The sequence below is a fragment of the Eleginops maclovinus genome, chromosome 22, assembly GCF_036324505.1.
Source record: "Eleginops maclovinus isolate JMC-PN-2008 ecotype Puerto Natales chromosome 22, JC_Emac_rtc_rv5, whole genome shotgun sequence".
NCBI lineage: Eukaryota > Metazoa > Chordata > Actinopteri > Perciformes > Eleginopidae > Eleginops > Eleginops maclovinus.
The window spans coordinates 16,661,719-16,682,400 of NC_086370.1; the positions used below are offsets into that span (position 1 = coordinate 16,661,719).

Sequence of the window (20,682 nt, forward strand, 5' to 3'; positions counted from 1 at the left end):
ACCACAAAACAGCCTGCCGGAATAAATGGAGTGTTTCACAGTAAAATGAATGCCGCACTTGTTCTGCTGCATGTGCTCAACTCACCGAACACTGCATCCCTTCCAGCAGGCTTACCTTTGGCAGAGTGTACTTGGGAAGCTTCATTGGGTAGAAAGCATTTCTTTTATAGGACACATAATGGACAGACTGACCACCTACTGGCACCTGGAAAAGCAATATAGTGAAATTAGCAGTTAAATCACATTTCAGGTAAATATTCCTAAAACTCACTGTGCACACTGATTGCTAGCAGCATGTATCAAACCATTTAAGCCAGCACCAAAACTCTGGGTTTGCTCCTAATTAGGATGTTGTGCATTACAGCAGAATGATGTTAGAGTACAATACACAACACAGTGATTTACATTTCATGCCATTCTTTCCCAGGATAATGGCCCCTTTCTAGTTAATGAAAAATATGACTCTACATTAAGATGCGATTGAATGCAGTGGTTTTACAGCTTTTAATTGCTCTTTAATGAAGCCAGACCTTGCAATAAAAACCCACCTGGATGAAAACGTATTCATCCTGAACCACCAGGGAATTAGGGATGATAAATCCAGGGAAAGGCTTGCCCTTGTTTCCATCAGAGCAATTCTGAAGTTTACAAGTTATGTACTGTGACCCTGTGGGTAAGCAAGAAATGAGAGCTAAAAATATGACAGAGAGAAAAACAAACAACCTTCTGCAGTCCACAATCAAGGTTTAGCTTATGCTGATGGTTTTAAGTGAGCCATAGAGGCAACATTTTGAAGGCCAAACCTTATTCTCACTAATAGATAAAGTAGAGAGAGAGCTGTCCCAGTGTGTTAGCGTCAGCCAAACGAGGTGGTCTGCCCGGGGACGGGGCATTAACACACGAGGCCTTATGGAAGTTCCCTCTCTGCACTGTGGCCAATAAAAAGAGCCAAGTCACAGCCCGGCCCTTGAAAAATGAATTAGCTTAATCGTATGAAGAGTCTCCATGCAGCCAATTCAGATGGGAACGCACGTTTTAGTACAGCATAAAAAAAGCTCTCACTAGTTATTCTAAGTTAAAGTTCAGGAATTAAATCTACTTTTCTGGGTTGCCAAGGTAACATCAATTTATGACTCACTTCCGTCAGAGACGATGATCTCTAGGTGAATCATTCCTTGCTCTTTGTCTAAGCCCAACCTGGACCTGCATCGTGACAAACATAGGAAACATTACATTTCTGCTGAAAGGAAAGCCTTCATTCATTACTTATGACATTAATATGACATTTTGTGACTCAATATTTACATCATATGCCCTCATTTAAGTCATTGTCGCAGTAATTGGTTCCCAACCCTTATTTTTGAGCTTCATCACAGCAAATTGCCCATTCAAAACATAATGTGTACATCTGTTTTCAAGCCACAGACTGAGTTTCCCTCTTGGGTAGTTTATTACTTCTACAATCTTCTTTTATAAAGGCCTCTAAAACAGTCTGTACCTCAAGGAGAAGTCTGCATCGGCTCTTTGTAGGGTCTAACTTAGCCTAGTTATAATGCAAGCAGAGATAAGTGCTTCTTAATTCAAATTGGGACACACTTTTTTCGTGTAGAGATGAACTGTTAGTAAATAATTGACACACAGTAGTAAAATGCCAGCTTTAATTGCTGCGCATCTTAAACTTAATTAACTGACATTATTAATATTAGCTTACTAATATATTTGCTTTATATGGTCTGAAACGTAAAGATATAACCAGATTCCCACACAAACTTAGAGATGAATTTATGAATAGCTGGTGCGAGTTCTGAAGGGATAAGGTATCTGGTATTTCACAAGAACAAAAGAAGGCATAATTAGAGAAAATGTTTCATTTTTGGGGGAAAATTATGTTATTCTTTCATCTTCTTCTTTTAAGGTGGTAGACTTTGGTACAAACCATTTAGCTTGTGATTTAAACGTTATTGTTTTTTTTTTAACATCAAGTGGCTAAATACAACAAAAGCTGACGCCCAAAGGCAATTTTCTTTAAAAATAGAATATGAAAACAGTTAACACATTAAATGTATTTATCTCTCAGTAACAGTTTGTGTTTCTGTTATCAGAAGTTCAGTATTTTTAGAGTTGTGTCTCGACTTTTCTTTCAGGGTCTTCAATACAACAACCTTATCTATAAACACTGGCCTGATGGACATTTGACCCGCACTGCACTTTATGGGTAAGGTGCACTTAGCCATTTCATTCACTCTCAACAGAGATACTTCATGACGGCACCATGACAGGAGTGACCACTTGTTGTATTAACAGCATCTGTTGTGACAGTAGATGGCTTTCTTCTCATTTTCCATACCGTGTCTGAACTGTAATATAAAAAGCCCCCGTCTTGCTTCCCTCAGCACTCTGTAATTGCCTCACAGCTCCATCTCTTTTAATGGACTTTCTGTCAAATACTTCATCCAATTCTATCAGTGAACAGTGGCACTTGCTCTTAAATAAACCCCTGCAGTGTTACATAGTGTTCCCCATAACTAACACATACCACTATGTCTGCCGAGCAAAGACGGCTCTTAGCATGTTTTTGCAAATCATGTTTGTCAGATTTTTGCAGTTAATACGAGCAGAGCAGGTTGTGGTGACAGATGTTTTATCATAGTTGATTTCTGACGGTGTGAGCAGCATTTTGTTATTTTTCTTGACATGTTTTGGTTGATGTATTCCTTGAGGATAAAAGGACATGTATATGTGAACATCTAAAAATTAGGGATTTTGATAGATCATCTTCAAACGCTGCAGCTTCAGGACGATGCTAAAGAAATCTCAGACACCACTGACCTTAATTAGAATATAACTCAAGAAATAAATGGTATATTTTAAAGAGTAAAAATCTAACATGAATACGCCCTTACAGCACTTCATTATTGAGATACATGTTTTTTCATGGACATTTCCGTGTAGTGAGGAGAAATGTTAATTTGGTATCATTAATTCTCTATTTTACAAAACAGGCTGCAGTGTTATATGTATTAAGCTCAGAGCAAATCATCCATGATGAATGAGTAAAGAGGATCTCTTGATGTCTGCTACAAACCTAAATTAAGAACATATTCTCTCATAGGAAAGGACCAGTGTGAAGCTTTATGTGAAGCTGAACTGAGCTTAAAGTCAAAGATCTCGGTGTGCACAGATGAGCTCAGGTACATTACCATTAGCTACCAAGAAAAGATTTAATTGTTTCCCCGAAGAGAAAAGGCGTCGTTAGTGATGTGATTTAGGAGAGACTGAAGATGACTGATCATGTTTTATTGGCCATTATGTGATGATTTAGGGCCTATACTTCTTATTCATCTATCTTTCTTTCTGATGAGATTTTCTGGATGGATGATAATAAAGAGCTGTATCATTTGGCGCCCTATAAGTCCACAAGGGAATGGGAATTTGTGCGTGCATGACACAATAAATAACATTACCAACCACACACAAGTCACTAACTCTTATGAAGGATATAGATTTGTCTTCAACAAATGAGTGTCAAATATCCAGCTTTCCCTTTGAGGATAAATACATCAGACTCATTAAACTAAAGTTTGTCTATGTTTTGTGTACTTTGTCAGTGCCTTTTTTCCTATGGATTGGTATTTACTTTAATATTTGTTAATGTGCTGTCTTTGCATTTACCAGAACAATGTATAAGCTGCAGAAACATGTATGGCAGGTCACTCCAACATTCTCTGATTATTCAGTGGTTCTGCTTCTTTGGCTATATGTATGAAAAGGGATTCTGTAGCCAACAACTATAAAAACTTTATAAATTAAACATTTATCCTCGCCCATAATCCCTGTATCAGCACCCAACAGCTAATAACGCTAAAACACTTTCTCTGCCACATTGTAGAGCCAATTCTGTACAACATACACCGGGTATCATACTATATTAATAACAAAGTGATAATATTTGGATATAACTTGATTTCCTATACTGTGATATCCCAACAAACAAATCATACTTATTGTTTTGGTTATATGTTCATGTTTTTCAATGATTTTTAGTAGTTCAATTGCTTGGATACTGTACAAGTCTAATTTAAGGGTACGTGTAATAAAGTAGGGTACTTTTATTTTATGCTACTTAATTATTCCACTTCAATTATCTGATACTTTTCATATTAAGAATTGTTCAATTAAAAAACAGCATTATCTACAGGTGTGATGCATAACGGTCAAATAATGAAGTATAAGATCTTTAATCAGTCAAAGAAGTACTTGTAATTTTGATACTTCACATTTTTTCTGATGATGCTAATGTTATTTAACTTATTTTTAAATACAGAAAATGTACTTATGTACGTAATCAAATATTTACATGTTTGGTGCGTGTGCTCGTCATTCCACCACTGGTATAAAAAACAAATCCACTATAAATTCATTACATATCTTAAAAGTATACCTAACTATTTTTTTTATTCATGTTAATAAGTTCAGATCCCAACATATAACATGTCACATTTTTGTAGGTATTACTTTAAATGAGCTGCTGCCTAATCAGAAATATGCTTTAATAGTTATGTTATGGCTCATGTTTTCTCCATGTTTCGACCACTTTCCAGAGAACACAGTGAACAGTAAAGGCACTTCCCCTCTGTTCTACTGCTGTGAACTCAATGTTAAAATGCATTCATTTAAATTAATGTATAACTAATTGTTGTTTGCCTGTTTATTATTTATCATGTTTCCGGAGTATGTCAACATTTTTGGCAGTATTGCAGCATTTCTGCCCTCTGAAAATGACTGATGGTTTATCTCACCAGTAGAATCTGTTGGGGACGACGCTGTCATGCACGAGCTGCCATCTCCTCCCAAATTCAACAGAGACGTAGAGCTGAAAAATGAGAGGAATGCATTAACGAAATGAGTATAAATAGTAATGTTCCAAGTCAGAATATCCAAGAGAATTATTCCCTGATATATGTCTAACAGTATTATCAAGAAGCTGTCAAGATTTGTAGATTTTATGGCATCAATGTGTTGATGTTGTTTTGAATAATGCCCTACTGCATGTGTATTTTGTGAAACTGAATCAGTGATGAGAAAATCCATCAGTTCCTGCACAAATACAGTGATACTCCCCCAAAAAAAGGGAAAAATCGTAATGAGACTAGTCAATCTGTTCCTTTAGAAAAGAGGGTAGGCAATGACAGACAAATTGGCCTCTGTATTAAATTAAAATTTCTACTTACTAAAATAACTCAGCAGGATTTTTGCTTAATTGGTGTTATAAAATCACTCATTTAACTGTCATTGTAGTCCTATTATTCGATAAAGCCATTAGTCTTCTTTTTACTGGTCTTTTTGTGTTGAAGCTTTAAGAGAGCCTGTCATCTTATCGGAATGATCGAGCTGCAAGCATCTTACGCTTGGAGCTTTGCAAGGATAAGCAACATTATTTTTGACGTATCCAAGAGCTTTAAACTTTAAAAAAGACATGACAGACAATCAATACATGTAAAATAAAACCAAGCTTTGATTAATTTAGCGGTAGAAAGGAAAAAAAGCACATTAAATTGCGCTTTACAGAGACGGACTGAATGACCTTAAGGCAAACTTCTTGAGAGCGTCGTTTGGACCCGTTGATGGTTCTCAAGTTAGCTTTCATCTTCTTCCCTGCACCATTTATCTCACTTCTCAGACCCTGACTGTTTTTCTCTCTGAAAAACAACTCTTCCAAGAGCAGGCCGGGAAGGCCGGGTTTGATGACTGTGGTTTTGAGTAAAGCAGACAGCAGGGTTTTTGGGCAGAGTAATGAAAAGTGTGTGTGTTTATACATCCAACTGTGTGTTTAGATGCGTCTTCCTTGTTAACTCTCCTGTGTGTTTTGTGGGAAGTATAATTCAGAGTCGGAGTCAGCTTCAGACATTATGACTTGATAAAGGGAGCAGGTGATCGGCTGCCTCTCTTTTCGCAACAGCAGCCTGGCTTCAGTGGCAGGTGTTTCTGCTCATTAACACCATGTCCTGAAAGCTGGCCTCTATTATCAAAATTAATGTTTGGAACGTCACAACAACCAATGTTTAATATAATCGTAGGAACACATTAATTAAGTTGTGGCACAACATGATATCATATATAACGGGAAGAAGAGTCTGGCAGAATTCTCACATCGAGCTTAGTCGTGCATGATAAGCAGCAAGAAAATCCTACACACCTATTCAACAGCCAGAGATTTCTTTCCTGTCCCATTTTTGGTTTTGATTCCAGTTATTTCATGACACCTGACAGCTACATGTTACCTTTTGGTCGTGGCTGTAAGCCAGGATCCAGTCCTCCTGCTCAGGGTGAAACAGCAGACTGAGGATATCAAAGGCTAAGCTGTGTTTCTGATAGGTCGCCCCCTCGTCAAGGCTAATGAGCAGGCTGCTCTCCACCTCCGGGTCGGTAAGTAACATGATCTGAGACGAAACAAGAAAGCAGACGGTGGAATCAGCGGCCCACGTCGACAGCCTCCATTCCTCAGGGCTTATGTGTACTTTGCAACAGATGCATCGTGCAGACTCCTGTAGGGTTGCTTTGTAGTGAAAATGCTAAAATAAACTCTGTTACACAGAAAAAATAATGACCGATTCATTCATTACAGACATGATTTTTAATAAGATGCATGTGCACACTTACCTTTCTTTTATTGTTGGGACTCACATACAAGTAGCTCAGGATGGTTTTTAGCCCAACTTTCTCATTAAGCTTCTCATATGTTGACCCATAATCCGTTGACCTAAAGTTCAATTAGAAGGATAACGTAAAACAGGTTCTGCTGTAGAGCAAAGGAGAACGGAGGATCACCTTCTAGTTAAGATGCTGATGGTATCATTAAGCATATCAGGCAAGCAGAAAATTGCAACAGCAGAAGTCTTGAAGCAATTTGCTAGATGAATGGAGATTCTTTTAATTATCAAAACAAACAACAATATCCTGTGTGGTGAGGGTATGAAACATTATTATTGTTTTCAATATTGCTGATGCTTTGGGCTAAATACATAATTCTAAAGATTTTTGATTTCATGTTTAATAAATCATATTGAGGATTAGAGGACATAGTTGCCTGATGGCTGAAAATGAAGCTTTAAAATGTTTTTCAAACTTTCAAAACCAAACAAAATCAATTAACAAACTAACTTTAGATCTCTTCTTTATATACATTTTTATCAGAAAAGCATCCTGTTCTCAGTTGTTTGGTGACATTTCAGAAGCACTGAAAAAGTATTCGGAAAATAATTGTTCATTATTTTAATGTTGTGAATCTACCAAATTGGATATAAACCACAATATTGCATGTCCTTCTCTCATGTGTTGCTTTTGTCATGACTTGGACAAAACCCAGTTCAAAGTTTTCAAGTGTCTTTCTTCACTTAGCAATAAACTGTATTTGCACAGTAAACTTGCAAAACTGTATTATGTTGCAGCTAAAAGCTCTCTTTCACAACACTGACATATAATCCTTTTTTGAGTTAATGTAATCCAACAGTTAGAGATAAAGATTATTGGAGTTATGTGGAGATGTAATCTAATATTCTCCATCATTTTAGATTTTTATTAATGCTGAGTTTTTCTGTCTTCACAGTAGTGGGTAATAATGATATGTTCATAAGACATCATAGGGGTTTAAAATACGATTAGAGATCTTACATATAAACTTAGATAGAACTCCAAGGGTCTATGAGGCACCAAGCAGACTTCATGTGTCCTTTTCTGCAGCAAAACAAATCAGTTTGAAATGATGTGTAATAACAGACAGAAGTGCTTACCTCCATAATGAACTCTCTGTTACTCTGCCAGAGTTGAAGTCGTAGTACTTTGTCAACATAAGGATCACCTACAAAACAGATCAAACAGATAACTAGCTTCAGAGGAGAGCTATCAGCACCACAGCTTAGTGTCACATGTTGAAACAAAAGAATAGAGTCGTCCGTGCAGGCTTTTTAAGCTCCATGACAGACATGTCTTTCTTTAAAACCAAACACTGTGATGGCATGTCAACCCATCCCTTGGTTTGTTGTAATGCTATAAACTACGTGCGTATACTCTGTGGGAAAGCTGACCACATATGCATAATGTAATGGCTTTTAAGACCCTGTAGACTACCAGCCAAGGCTTCCACTAGTAAACCATGACTAAATGAATAAATAAGTCAGCGCTATAATTCATTTCAGGCACAGAGCGACAGACCTCGTAAATATTATTGACAACTTTTTTGAAGAGGATCATAAAGTGTTGTATGCAGGCCTTTACTTAATATACATACAAAAAGGCCGCATATTGGAAGATGTGCAGTAAATCATGCATGAAATCACTAATGAGTAAAGCCGCAGAGAAAACCACAATTACTACAATAAATGACGTCCAAAAGAATGCATTTTATCCTGTTGAACAGCCCTTTACAGAAAAACAGCTTTTCATATTGTGCCCTTCACCCTTTACACAATGTGTATTTTGCCCTGCCTGCACTGTGCAATCGTAAAAACTGCATATATAGAGATCATATAGCTCCCTGGGGAAGCCTCTCTGGGCATCTTTTCAACGCTCTCTTCTAATTATCGAGTTTTTATGAGTGTTTGGGGTAACATTCTCTGTAACAAAGAAAAACTCCATCATGTAAACAAGGAATTTGAACTTTTCAAAACACTGCTCATAGAAATTCAAAACACTCAATCTCCAACTTCTATAAAAACTAATTGTGACAAACACATTCGGTGTATACATTTGAAACCTCAAGATCCCTTATGTACAGTCGACTCCAACAGCAGTAAAGATTCATTTCAAAAATGATTAGTATCTCAGGTTTTTTTAAGCTACGAAAAAAATCAATTTTGACCAACTGGTTCAACACCACCAAACCAACAAGAACAGTATTTCTGACGTATGCGTACAAAACATGAATCAACAGAGACTCCATCCTAAATATAGACAACTCACTGTCCATGTAATTATTGTACCGATAAACAGAATAACCCAAGCTAATGAAATCTCCTCCTGTTTTTAGAATATAAAACTACATCGGTCTTGTTTTGTGTGACCAAAAGTCCAAAGAATGATCCTAAAACCCTGTTTTTCATCATAAATGTATGGCTGCTGTCTTTACCTTCAGGGTATCTCAATTAACATGTTGGGGAAATTAAATAATGTAACAAGTTGCGCAATAACACCTTCCTAATAACGCAGTGTATTTAAACTTAACCTTTGCTTTATTTTTTAATGACTTGCCCCCTTTGATGAAAAGCTGACGTATGAAAATCCTTCATGAGTGCTGGATCAGAGATAGTCCATGTAGTTTGTTATAACTACGGTACCAAGGGGTCCAGAATGGGTTTCAGAGATTAATGGCTTCCAATAAAATGGCCTTTATACCTTCCAAAAGTCTTACCCTGGTGGACACCATCATAAGCAATAAAACAACATGCAGCAGTCTGAAAATTAGAACAAAAATATATCCCCCATTCTGTATGGCAATTAACTTTATGCATTTGCTTGGTAAGAATCCAGGATTACAGTCTAATATCATTTGCATCCAACTTTGCCTGCTTACTGCATTCTGAGGGATGTTGAAAGAGAAAGGTGAAGCCCCATGGCTCAACGCATCAATACAGTGATATAATATTCACTTTGTAGATATTTCTGTGTGAAACGGCCGTTTGAAGTTCAGCATGTCACATAACACTTTACATTGCTATTTGAAATCACTGGTCGAAGGCTACTTCTTTTATGCTTACACCATACACCGGATAAAGGCAGACATTACCCTATGGATGAGTAATAGTGCCATATGCAAGTCAAAATTTCTCTTTAAACTTCAACAAATGTATCACATTTGATGCCAGGAACCATGTAGTGCATAGCCCATTAACACAGCAGCGGTACCTACATACCTCCAAACTGGATTACTTGACATCCAAGAGCAGGCAAATTGATTTTTCAACCTCTAATCCTTTGTAAATCTTAAACCTTGAAGGTAAATGGACTGGGATGAATTTGATCATTATGTAAGAATGAATAGAGGCTTAATGGTGATTTAAAAGGGCTTAGGGTGGAGAGATTACTGTTGAGAAATGGAGGCGTAGTCTAAAGAGGAGCAGGGGGAGTTCTGTTATTGAAGGGTGAACACCTGAGACAAATGAAAGGAGCAACAGAATACACATTACGATTCATTCCCACTCTCACCATCCCGGTGATACAGACTTATCAGCTGTTGGAAGTAAGTTGCCCCATCAATAATACTGTCATCACATTCAGCCACTGCAATTAAACAGATTGATGATTCCATCAAATCAATTGTTACAGGAGTTACTGACTGGAATATTAACAATGAAGACAAATAAGACACATCAAAAAATAGTCACATGTCTGTTGTGTTTAGAAGGCTTTTGCCTAATGTATGATGGGATGAATCCAGCTAGTATTTAGCCCTGAATAGGATCAAGCAATTGAAATTAAAACCATAAATTTTCTTTTTAGGATAGTTTCTAATGCTTTACTTTTAATACAGTTGAAAGGGTCAGTCCTGCAAAACAAAAATCTAAATTAAGCGGGAATTTGAAGGCCATATGACTTCCTATGGCCTTCAAATTACCGCTAAATTTTGATTTTGTTTTCTTAACGACTGTTGATATAAAAGAATATATAGCAGCTATATTAATAAATGTTTTAATGCCACATTTCCAAAGGACAAAGAAGATTGGTTAATGATACATGTATTTGATCACTGGTGACTTTCAATGTTTTAACTAAGATATGTAATTTACTCATTTGAAAGGAAAAGGGTGAGAATACCTGCTGTTAAGATATTAACACCCAAGAAGTATTAACAATGTGACAAGGAACGCCTTTCAATGACTAAAATAACACAGCTGAGTGAGCAAATTCATAAAACAAAGAGGCCAGTAAAGCAAGTGTGACACGTCACATGATCAAATCCCTACTATAAACAGCATCATTGAACACTTTCAACAATAAAATAACTGTCTATTTCCATTACATTGTTGATGGCCCTGCGACTCTGCAGCATCAATAGCCTGCAGTAAAGCTCATCCTTGTATACTTCAATACCTTCTCAGTGAGACACACAATGTACAGAGGCTTTTGTCTGCCACATCAATTTATATCACTTCATTAACAAAGGCAACATTTTCTCACAGGCCAGATGTGCTGAAGCTAGGTTGTTTGAAGTCAGAGCGTTTGGCTCTCACATGGATGGCAGGTCACTGCAGTCATGAATTATAAAGCTACTTCACAATATCTCTTTGCACAAAAAAAAAACTATTGTTGTTCTAATAAAACCAGGAGGAATAAAAGCAGAGTGAACAAAACATCTTCTCGCACAGCTTTGAGCCCCTAGAGGGTATTAATATGACTGGAAGTTTTGAAAATGGTGTTCCTTCAAGTAGTAAAGTTCAGCCGTATTGTGACTGATAGCAGCATACTGTTACCTCAGCAGATGGTAATACCACTGATCTGTGAACATCAAATAACCGGCATTTTAAATGGACAGAGAACAGATAGTCCATGTTACAGCTTTCAAGCAGAACAGAAAATGTCTGACTTTATTGGACTCGTCGTGTCGAGACGACGGCCCTGTGTGTAAGTAGCAGCTTGGTTGACAAGTCATCTGAAACGGCTTTCCCTCGGTCTTCTACTCTCGCACCATTTGCTTCTTCACAATAAATGAGAGTCAAGGCTGGTTCAGCAGCTAAGCTACAGCGGCCCGCTGAGCTTGGAAGCTCGCGTGTGCAGGAGGAGGGGGCTGATCAATGCAGGCAAGATTAGAAAGCTGGAGGGTAGCTTCTTCTACCCAACCAAAAGGTTTGCACCCGCTTCGCAAGGATGTTTTTTTCCAAACTACTTGTAACTCAGAATTTAGTTCGAAAGTGCTGAGTAAGAGGGTAGCAGATTTAGTTGCTTGTTACAAACTAAAAGCTCCCTGGACTCTTTTATAAATTGCATTTTTTGCAGTCATAAATAAAAATAAAACAGCTGATTTTGATAAAAATGCTTGGGAAAGATTTCTTTCACCGCACACCAAAAGGGTTTGAAACCTCCTGTTTTTGCATCACTATAAATCCAAAGAAGAAACTCCAGTGTAAATCAAAGTTTGGGTTTTGAATGTGAGACTTTTCTTTACTGCAGCCAGATGGTGTAACTCATACTGTCTGAATGAGTAATGCAGGTAGTCCGCATTAAATAAGAGACTTCTCTTCACAAAATGAAGGGGTGACTGAGCAATAGCCAAAAACCGTATATTGACAACAACAGCTGTTTCTGATTCATGAACCACTAAGGTGCTGACTATGTTGGTTTAACTTCAAAACTGACCAATCAGCTAAAGACTTGAAAATAATTTTTCATAAAACACAGCAGCGCTTGTCCTTTTGTGGTTGGTCGTCGGTCCCAGAAAAGTATACACATCTTGGCAGCCATTTTGCCTTGGTTGCCAATTTGAAATTTGGCATGGAGCTCGTGTGTGTGTGTGTGCGTGCGTGCGTGCGTGCGTGTGTGAAGCAGGGTTTCCGCTAGGATTTTTCTTGCCGGTTCGGAAATAATTACTTTTACCGGACAAATTCGAATCTTACCGGTGAAGTTTCAATAACAGATGTTACAAAAGCATCTACGATGTTAACAAGTTTTCCCCCCGCCCCCCGAAAGCTCTGGTTCTTCGCGGGTAAAATAAGCCGCTGTTGTTGTTGTTTCCGGTTTATGCCACAATAAAATAGCAACAAGTAGTCAAGGTAGTCAGGTTAGCTTCGGCTACTATGCTAACACCACCCGTTTTATACCAGACAAATTTCATAACAGCGTTGTGAAGCCAAACAGCGTAAATTCAGGCTGAACCATATTCACTGATGGGGATGGGGGTATGAATCAGCTGCTCGTGTGAATTCTTTCCGTGAGCTAACGGCTGACTAAACGCCGTTGGACGAGCAGCACTGCAGCGGGCGGTGAATGACGCTGAACCAGATTAATAAACAATGAACCACGGCACTCTGGAGAAAAGGATAACGTTTGAGAAGTATAGTTCTTTAATTCAATCTGGCTTCGTATGACAAAAGCAACACGATCATCGACCCGACGCAATCCCGACTGTTGCTGTGGTGAGCAGCGTTTGGGGAGAAAATCAGCGAAGTAAACGGTGATGTCATGACGCAGCACCAGTAATGTAGCTGTCAAAACACAAATGTCTAGGGATAGACTACGTTATCCAAGTGTTATATGAGTATTATTACCGGACATTTTGACCGGCAGGTTTTAAATTTACCGGTTTATAAACATGTTAGCAGCTAAAAACCGGTAATTACCGGCTAACGGAAACCCTGATGTGAAGGTATGTGTAAAGGTGTGTTTATGCATGCCAATTGGCAAAATGGGGCGTAACAATAGGTGTGGTCTGTCACGTGTCGTAAGGTTGTGTGTTGGGATGCATGCATGTGTAAGTGGCTAACTATTATTGACATGCACAACATAAATGTGTCTTAACTGAAAACACCAAAAAGTGCAAACACAAAGACAACATGTCTGCAACAAAACAAATATATAGAATAGTCATGTAAGGTAAGAACTCAATACCAAGGTTATAGCCAAATACATTTTTATTAGACAGCACAAGGTGGAGAAGAAAATAAATCTGGGGGAGGGAGGGTGCACAAATTGTCTATAAAAGAGGCAATGCAGGATTTCAAGGCATAAGAGATCCTCACCACGGGAAGGCTAGGTGGCTTGGCGGAGCTCAGCTGCCAGTAGTTTATGCACAGTGCTGAGCTTGAAAAACCAACCGAGCTGCGGTTTATCCATGCAATGTAGGCAATGCCACATCCTGGAATTTATGGAGTTAAAACAAATTCATTGTCTTTGGTTTTGTTCTAGGTGTTCTTGTCAATATGTATTTCATGAATTTATTTATGTTTCTTCAGCAGGATATGTGATGGTCACGTCCTAAAACAACACTAAAGCAACTTCTCCTCCCTCAGCAGCCTGTCCATCACAGCCGCCCAGGAGACTGGAGGGGTGGTGGGCGTCCGTACTGACAGCAGCAGCCTTAGGGTTGTCCGAGCATGTCAACAAGGTAAATGCATGAGGCTGCATGCACCATAGTGTTCAGCACAAGGTGTTTGGGATGGTATATACTGAGGAGGCAGAATGAATGCTGGGGAGGTAGGCGACAATAAATGGTAAAACGGTGTTCAGGAGTAACCTTAATTTAACCAACGTCTCCTGTTCCTCCCCCTCAAGGTGCAACATTGACAGCTGGGCAAAGACGTATGATTAGTGACAAAAAAGGGCCCCAGTGTTGATGTTGAATTATTATTTTTTCAACTGAATACTGTGTGTATTGAACAGTTACATTTTTAAAAATTGTGCATTTTCAAATTAGGATGTATATATTTTGGGGAGACATGGGAGAAGAAATGATTTCACAGTACATTTCTTGTCCACTGTACTCATTCATATACATTAATCATGGCTAAAATATGTATTTGGCATTAATCTTGATGAAATGTAAGTCACACTGATATCTACTGTAAAAGGTCTCATTTCACTTTAGTGTTGCCTTCAATAAATGACGAGTGTCTGACATCCATTAGGCCATGCTGCACATTGATTGCAGAACATATACTGCAATGTATACTTTTGTTGCTTTTATGCAGGCCTTTTCTGAATTCAGGGTAAATCCTTGTAGCTAAAACAATGCTATTAAGATCTCATAATGAGCTAGAATCAAACTTCCCTCCACAATAACCCTCCCTCTGTTTGACCTTCAACTGAATGTTAAGCCATATTTGACACACAAACCTAAGAGCTGAAAATACAATTAAACATGGACTTGAGTAAGATGGAAGAGGTATTTAAAGATAAGCTGCTAATTAAGCTGCTCCTCGTGGTTGCTTAAGACAGATAAAAGGTATTTTCTCAAGCATGAAAGACCAAAAATGGAGAAACGTAACAAATGCTCCATATAGAGAACGTTTTTGGTACACAGGAGCAGAAATTCACCTCAGGGCATACACAAAACATTAGGCCCCTTTTTCCAAGAAATGGAGAGTCCGAAAAAAGTCAGTCAAACTAAATAAATAAATGAGTAAGTAAGCTCAAGGCAGCGCAATGCAGACACAGGCTGTCTATCACAAAGCTTGCACTTTTGGGACAAAGACTCTTAAGAAATGTCCTGGATGTTGTATGGATCGCCATCGTCTCGGCCCCAAAATAATAATAAGAAAAATGAGAGGAAGATGGTGTCTTCTTCAAACACAAATAGGTACCTTTTTACTTATCTTTCATCATCCTGGTGGAATGTAATAATAATACAGTTTGCTGCCTGTATTACTTTTTTTCCAAATGTTACTGTTATTCAAATTACTCATACCATTTATAACATCTGGATTGAGGCGAAACAAAACAAGACAGATGTGTTCAAGGTCATGAGGTGCTGTAGCTTATATACAGGCAAGCACTAGGCAACACCCAGGACAGATTGATAGGTCTAACGCAGAATAACAAACACATTTGCACATAAAGGTAATTTATACTTTCTGACTCACCTTACTTGCATGTGCTTTGAATATAAAACTAAACTACAGCACCTGAGTAAAACCCAAATATGCTTACCAAACCAAATGACCTCATCATAAAATATTGGCGCATTTGAGTATTCGGTTATTCATATGTTGGGGAGCTGTTCGATTTTCAAGTTGGTATTCGGGCATGAGTTGCATAATGCGTGAAGCTCAAATGTACAGGTGTAGAGGGCCTGAAAATATGTGACAGATTAGTTGCTGTTAGACGTTTAGCTAGATAGTGGTGCATCATCGGGTGAATTTCTAGAATATTTGTAAAGTTATGTTCTTGTCTGGTATTGGAATTTTCCCTGAAAACCATTAAACAAGGGGTTCTGTGATGAAATTCAATATGGGCCCCCATGTAATGACTTTACATGACATATTGGCCATGCAAACTGTGGGCTATGAAGGCCTATCCAAGCATTGGATCAATTAAAACAGACACTGTATTCCCACAGTTGCATTTCATAAAGTCAGAATGCTGTTGAACTAAAAAATGACTCCATGAAAGCGTGGATGCAAAGAGGTTATTCTTCAAATAACGGTGGTTTGTTATCATCATGGCTTTCTTTCAAGTTTTCTTTATTTTGCGTTGGGAACACAACAAAAGCCTTGTGAAGAGATAAAGCAACGGGTCATGCAGTGGGTCAGCAGCAGACAGTGCATTTGACCAACGCCCACCTCTGGAGCAAGATGCACAAAACAAAATCTGACACACTCGCTGCTCACTCACCATCACTTACATTTCCTTTCATTAAACATGATGTTTTCTTGGTGGAAAGCTTATAAAAGGCCAGTGAGTCTTTGATTAACATGCTCTGCAACACGATATGATAGAAATTATTTATCTACCGTACTGGCTCCTGTAGATAAGGTATTATAGGCCATGGCTGACTGTATGCTACGTTAGAGAACTGAATGAAGCAAACACACAAACGTATCTTTTCACTAAGGCTAAATTGCTCCAAAAAAGAAGAATTTGACCTTCTAGGCTGGTGACACACAAAGAATGTGTTGGCGTGTGTTGAAAGGAACATTGTCCTTGATTTTCAATTTCATTTTTAAAACAGTGATAAATGCTTGAATTATAAATAGGAACAATACAATTCAGCATATTCAACAAAAAAATGAATGGAGAAATAAAGTCTTGTATTGGAGAGTAAAAATTAAATATCATAGTCATTATTAGGCTTAGACAAGAAGCTGATCTTCTGTAGGGTTAGGGTTAGGGTCAGAGTTCTGAATTTGTAACGAAAAAAAATCACACTAAGCTGCATTATTAAGATATGTGATTTGTTGGCAACATGTGAGGCCACCTGCAGTGTATAAACACAGCAGCACTTCCAAATAAAACAAAGTCACATTAACAGAGAACACATTACGCCTATTGAATACTGCCAGCCCTAAAATCATGTCTCCTTTTTACCCAATGTATCCACTTTTAGAAATGATCTGCTTCTTCTTATTTAGCCTGTAGATAAGGTAATGTGGTAAAACCCTTCAAATCTTTTCATACATCTAGGGAAAGTGGTTGAGCCATTATTACTGGATTCTAACAACGTAAAGCAAGATGTTAAGCAAATTGGCCACTTTGGAAACCAGCTGGAAAATCTGTGAGCTTCTTTGTGATCACCAGGCCATCACCTACAGAGAGAGGGTCTCTCTCTCACACACACACACACACACACACACACACACACACACACACACTACAATTATTAGAAGTGTGGGGTTGGACTCTGTGACATTAGGTGTGATTTCTCTAAGAAGGATTAGAACATTTATTGTGTAACTGTGAAAACATCGAGGCCAAACCGTGGTGATAGTATTGTTACAAGAAAGTAAAAAATCAAAATGAGCTTTAGATTTTAACCATCTGTTATTCTCCATGAAGAAGTTGCACATCTCAAGAAAAAAAAAGATGGCAGATGGGTTAGCCTACTTTGCAACAACGCCCTTCCCTCCTTACATACTCATATTCAACGTACAGTCATGAGCAGTAAGCCTCTTCAACAGGGAAGGAGAACCCCCCCTCCCTTCATCTGCTTCAGCACCACAGATAGCACCATGGATTTATCAATACTCAGCACAGCAAGAGCTGCTTTTGAAATGTTCTGCTGAGCGTCTGCTGGAATCATAAGCCTTGTGGCAGCGATCAGCTCTGTTGGACGCGGCGCAGCTGCAACCAGTGGAGGCTTCTAACTTGAACAAACCTCAGTCAGATAACGGACCAGTGAGTCAAACAGAATAGACTCACATATTCAATTAAACAACCCCTCTGACCTGCACTGTCATTGCTGCAAGAGCACTAAAACAGTTCATTTCATTAACAAGCGGCATGGCTTACCCCCTCAAATCGCCTAATGAACATGAGAGGCAAGAAAGTGAGAAGGATGTAAGAATATTTTTAGATTTCAGGTTTAGTTGTGTTTGGCTGTAATGGAGGCATTTGACTGCAGCATTGTTGTGAATCCTCTTGTGAAATGGGTTGGTGATTTAAATCATTAATACATCAGAGATCTTAGTCTACAGTACATGCTACCTTCAGATGATGTCATCATAACATAGATTTTCACAGCTATGCCATAGAGAGACAATTTACAGAACCAAATGATAGAAGTGTGATACACTGGCTCACAGCATTTCTGCACTTAATACATAGATTAATAGCTATTATATAAGACCAAAGGAAATACAAGCAAGACATAAAGTACTTTTGCTAAGCCCCAAGGCTAAAAGAAATGCACCCTTGTAAAATTCTTGGATCTCTGGTTTCCCCACATCAAACCCTTGAAAGTGTGTTAGACACTGCTTCCAGTAATAAATCACACCTCCAAATCAGCTTCTTTCATCTTGGAAATATTTCTAGGGTGCAATTTTAAGCAGCAAAATGTCAAAAAGCTAATTTGTGCTTACATCTCAAGCAGGCTTGACTATGAAACATCTCACTGGTCTTAAGTCTATTTGGGGGCTATAAATAAATCAAACTCTGCTGCTTTACTCCTGATCTAAACAGCAAAACTAAAGCGTGGCTTTGGCTGAACTGTACATGACTTCAAGAATCTTGGATCTTAAGATTGTATGTAAGCTTGTATATACAGTGAAGCTTTAAATGGCTTACATCGAAGACCCCCTATTGTTTTGAAGCCTTCCCATTCACTCACATCCTCCGCTGTGAGTTGTTATATGTTCAGAACCACGGATACACAATTGGAGGTTTCCAATCTGGGTTAGCTGAAGGTTAAACACATGAGCCGATGTTGGTTTTCAACCTGTCTTTAATCTCTCCCTGTACTTATATGTAGTATTTCACAATAAGACTGTAATACTATTTTGTACCTCATTTTGTTTCTCATTGTTCTTTTTTTTGTTGCACTTCAAGTAACATTAGTTGTGTAAAGAATGTTATCAAAGTGAAATTATTATTATTATTATCATAACTATTATTAATAGTTCAACCTATCTGCTGTATAATGACTTTCACTTTAAGCCTTCAGTATCTGTGCTCATTGAGCTGCATATCTAACCTTTAGAAACAAACCCATCCCTCTATGTGTGGGACGGATAAAGCAAGAAGACAGGAGCAAAGGAATATATCATATCCACAGGAAATGATAGATTATGGCTTAAGCCAATATCGGTGATTCAATAAAAAAAACAGCACAACTCTAGGCAGAACATTACACTTATCTTACTTTCTTTCTTTTTTTACTTTAAACTTCAGCCTACCTGCCAAGTCAGCTAATCAATAAACAATAGCATATGGAGAGGAGAGGAGAGAGGAGGAGGGGGGGGGAGAGAAAGAGAGAGAGAGAACGCGGGGAGGCAAGGCAAGACTGAAGCCCTCAAACTCGCCAGGGCATCATCCCAGCACTCACATATTTAATCTCCATCACAACTACTGCTTTAAATAACTTAAATTACCGTGCAGGATTTGTGAGTAAACAGCACTGACCCCACTGCGTCAAAACAGGTCAGTGCGTAAATCTGGGGCACATAAACTACTCACGCTGCTGTTTTGTCCGGACCAGTGCACCATCGCCTGGTTATGAGCCGTGTCCCCGGCGAGAGCAAATGTCGAACTTGTGAGCTCAAACTCCTCCACGTCCGAAAACGAGGCGTCCTCCCCGTCCTCGGCTCTGAACCCGGACCAAGCCTCCGCGCTCCTCGCACTCCGGGTTCGTCTCCAACTGGCCACATCGGTATCCTCGTTAACTGTCACATCAACCTGCTTCCCATCATTTTCCTCGTTATGTGTTCCATCTCCGGTGCTATTTTCGGTAACGTCACCTTTACAAGGGGAAGGGGCAGCCGCGGGTGAAGCACTTCCAGTCAACTCTTTCGGGTGGGAAAGTTTTTGCTGACCGTTCAAAGCGTCCTTCTGGAGAAAACTTGATTTATTTCCCCCGGAGCTTGGTTGCACTTTCAACGAACTTTCTTCGCTCGCGGTTAATTCCGCAACCGTGTGCTTTTCCTCCCCGCCTGCGGTGGCTTTGGCACCCGGTGACCCCTCCGTAAATCCCACTAATTCTTCCGCTAATGCCTCGCCAAAATTAGTGAAATCCAGCTCCGAGAGGTCCCGGGGAAATTCGGTAATTAGCTGCAGCTGGCACGAGGGAATGCACCTTATCTCCCCTTTTGTTCCGCCAAGGATGGAAGTTATGGTGAAGAGCCAAATCCATTCAGAGAAAAATATAAAAAGGCAGTGACCGAGACGAGTCTCCATTCTACGTTAATTCCGACTTCAGGCGTGTTAAAAACATATCATTTTCACTCTTGAGCGCGAGTCTGTCATCACCTGGTAAAGTGGAGTCCGGGAATGCACTGTGGGGAGGTGCAGCAGCGCGCGGACAAGTGTTCCCAAGTACTGATGCAAACGATGCATCAGAGGAGGAGCTGGAGGCTGAATTCTGGACGAGAGGGGAGAGGGGCCCATACCCTCGCATCCTCATCTCAACCTGGATGGAAAAAGCAGCAACTGGGCGTACCATTAATTAAGTTATATTTCTGCAGAGGCATGGTTCCCTCCTGGGGTTTTTTATTCCGTTTTTGATCAGGAGTGTGCCAGATATTCCACTGTGAAGTCTTTGACTGGAAA

The 20,682-nt window shown here is 39.0% G+C and overlaps 1 protein-coding gene across 1 annotated transcript in view; it reads right to left on the bottom strand.

The window, feature by feature from the left end:
• LOC134858785 (VPS10 domain-containing receptor SorCS1-like) overlaps positions 1 to 20,310 on the bottom strand; it is a 40,399-nt gene extending 20,089 nt beyond the window's left edge. The window contains exons 1-8 of the mRNA XM_063874908.1: positions 19,594 to 20,310; positions 7,791 to 7,858; positions 6,661 to 6,760; positions 6,282 to 6,440; positions 4,800 to 4,873; positions 1,139 to 1,203; positions 549 to 667; positions 116 to 205 (exon numbers count right to left, since the gene is read on the bottom strand). Of these exons, the coding sequence (XP_063730978.1) occupies positions 116 to 205; positions 549 to 667; positions 1,139 to 1,203; positions 4,800 to 4,873; positions 6,282 to 6,440; positions 6,661 to 6,760; positions 7,791 to 7,858; positions 19,594 to 20,310 (1,392 nt within the window). The remainder of the gene's footprint in view (positions 1 to 115; positions 206 to 548; positions 668 to 1,138; positions 1,204 to 4,799; positions 4,874 to 6,281; positions 6,441 to 6,660; positions 6,761 to 7,790; positions 7,859 to 19,593) is intronic.
• Between the last annotated feature and the right edge of the window lie 372 nt (positions 20,311 to 20,682).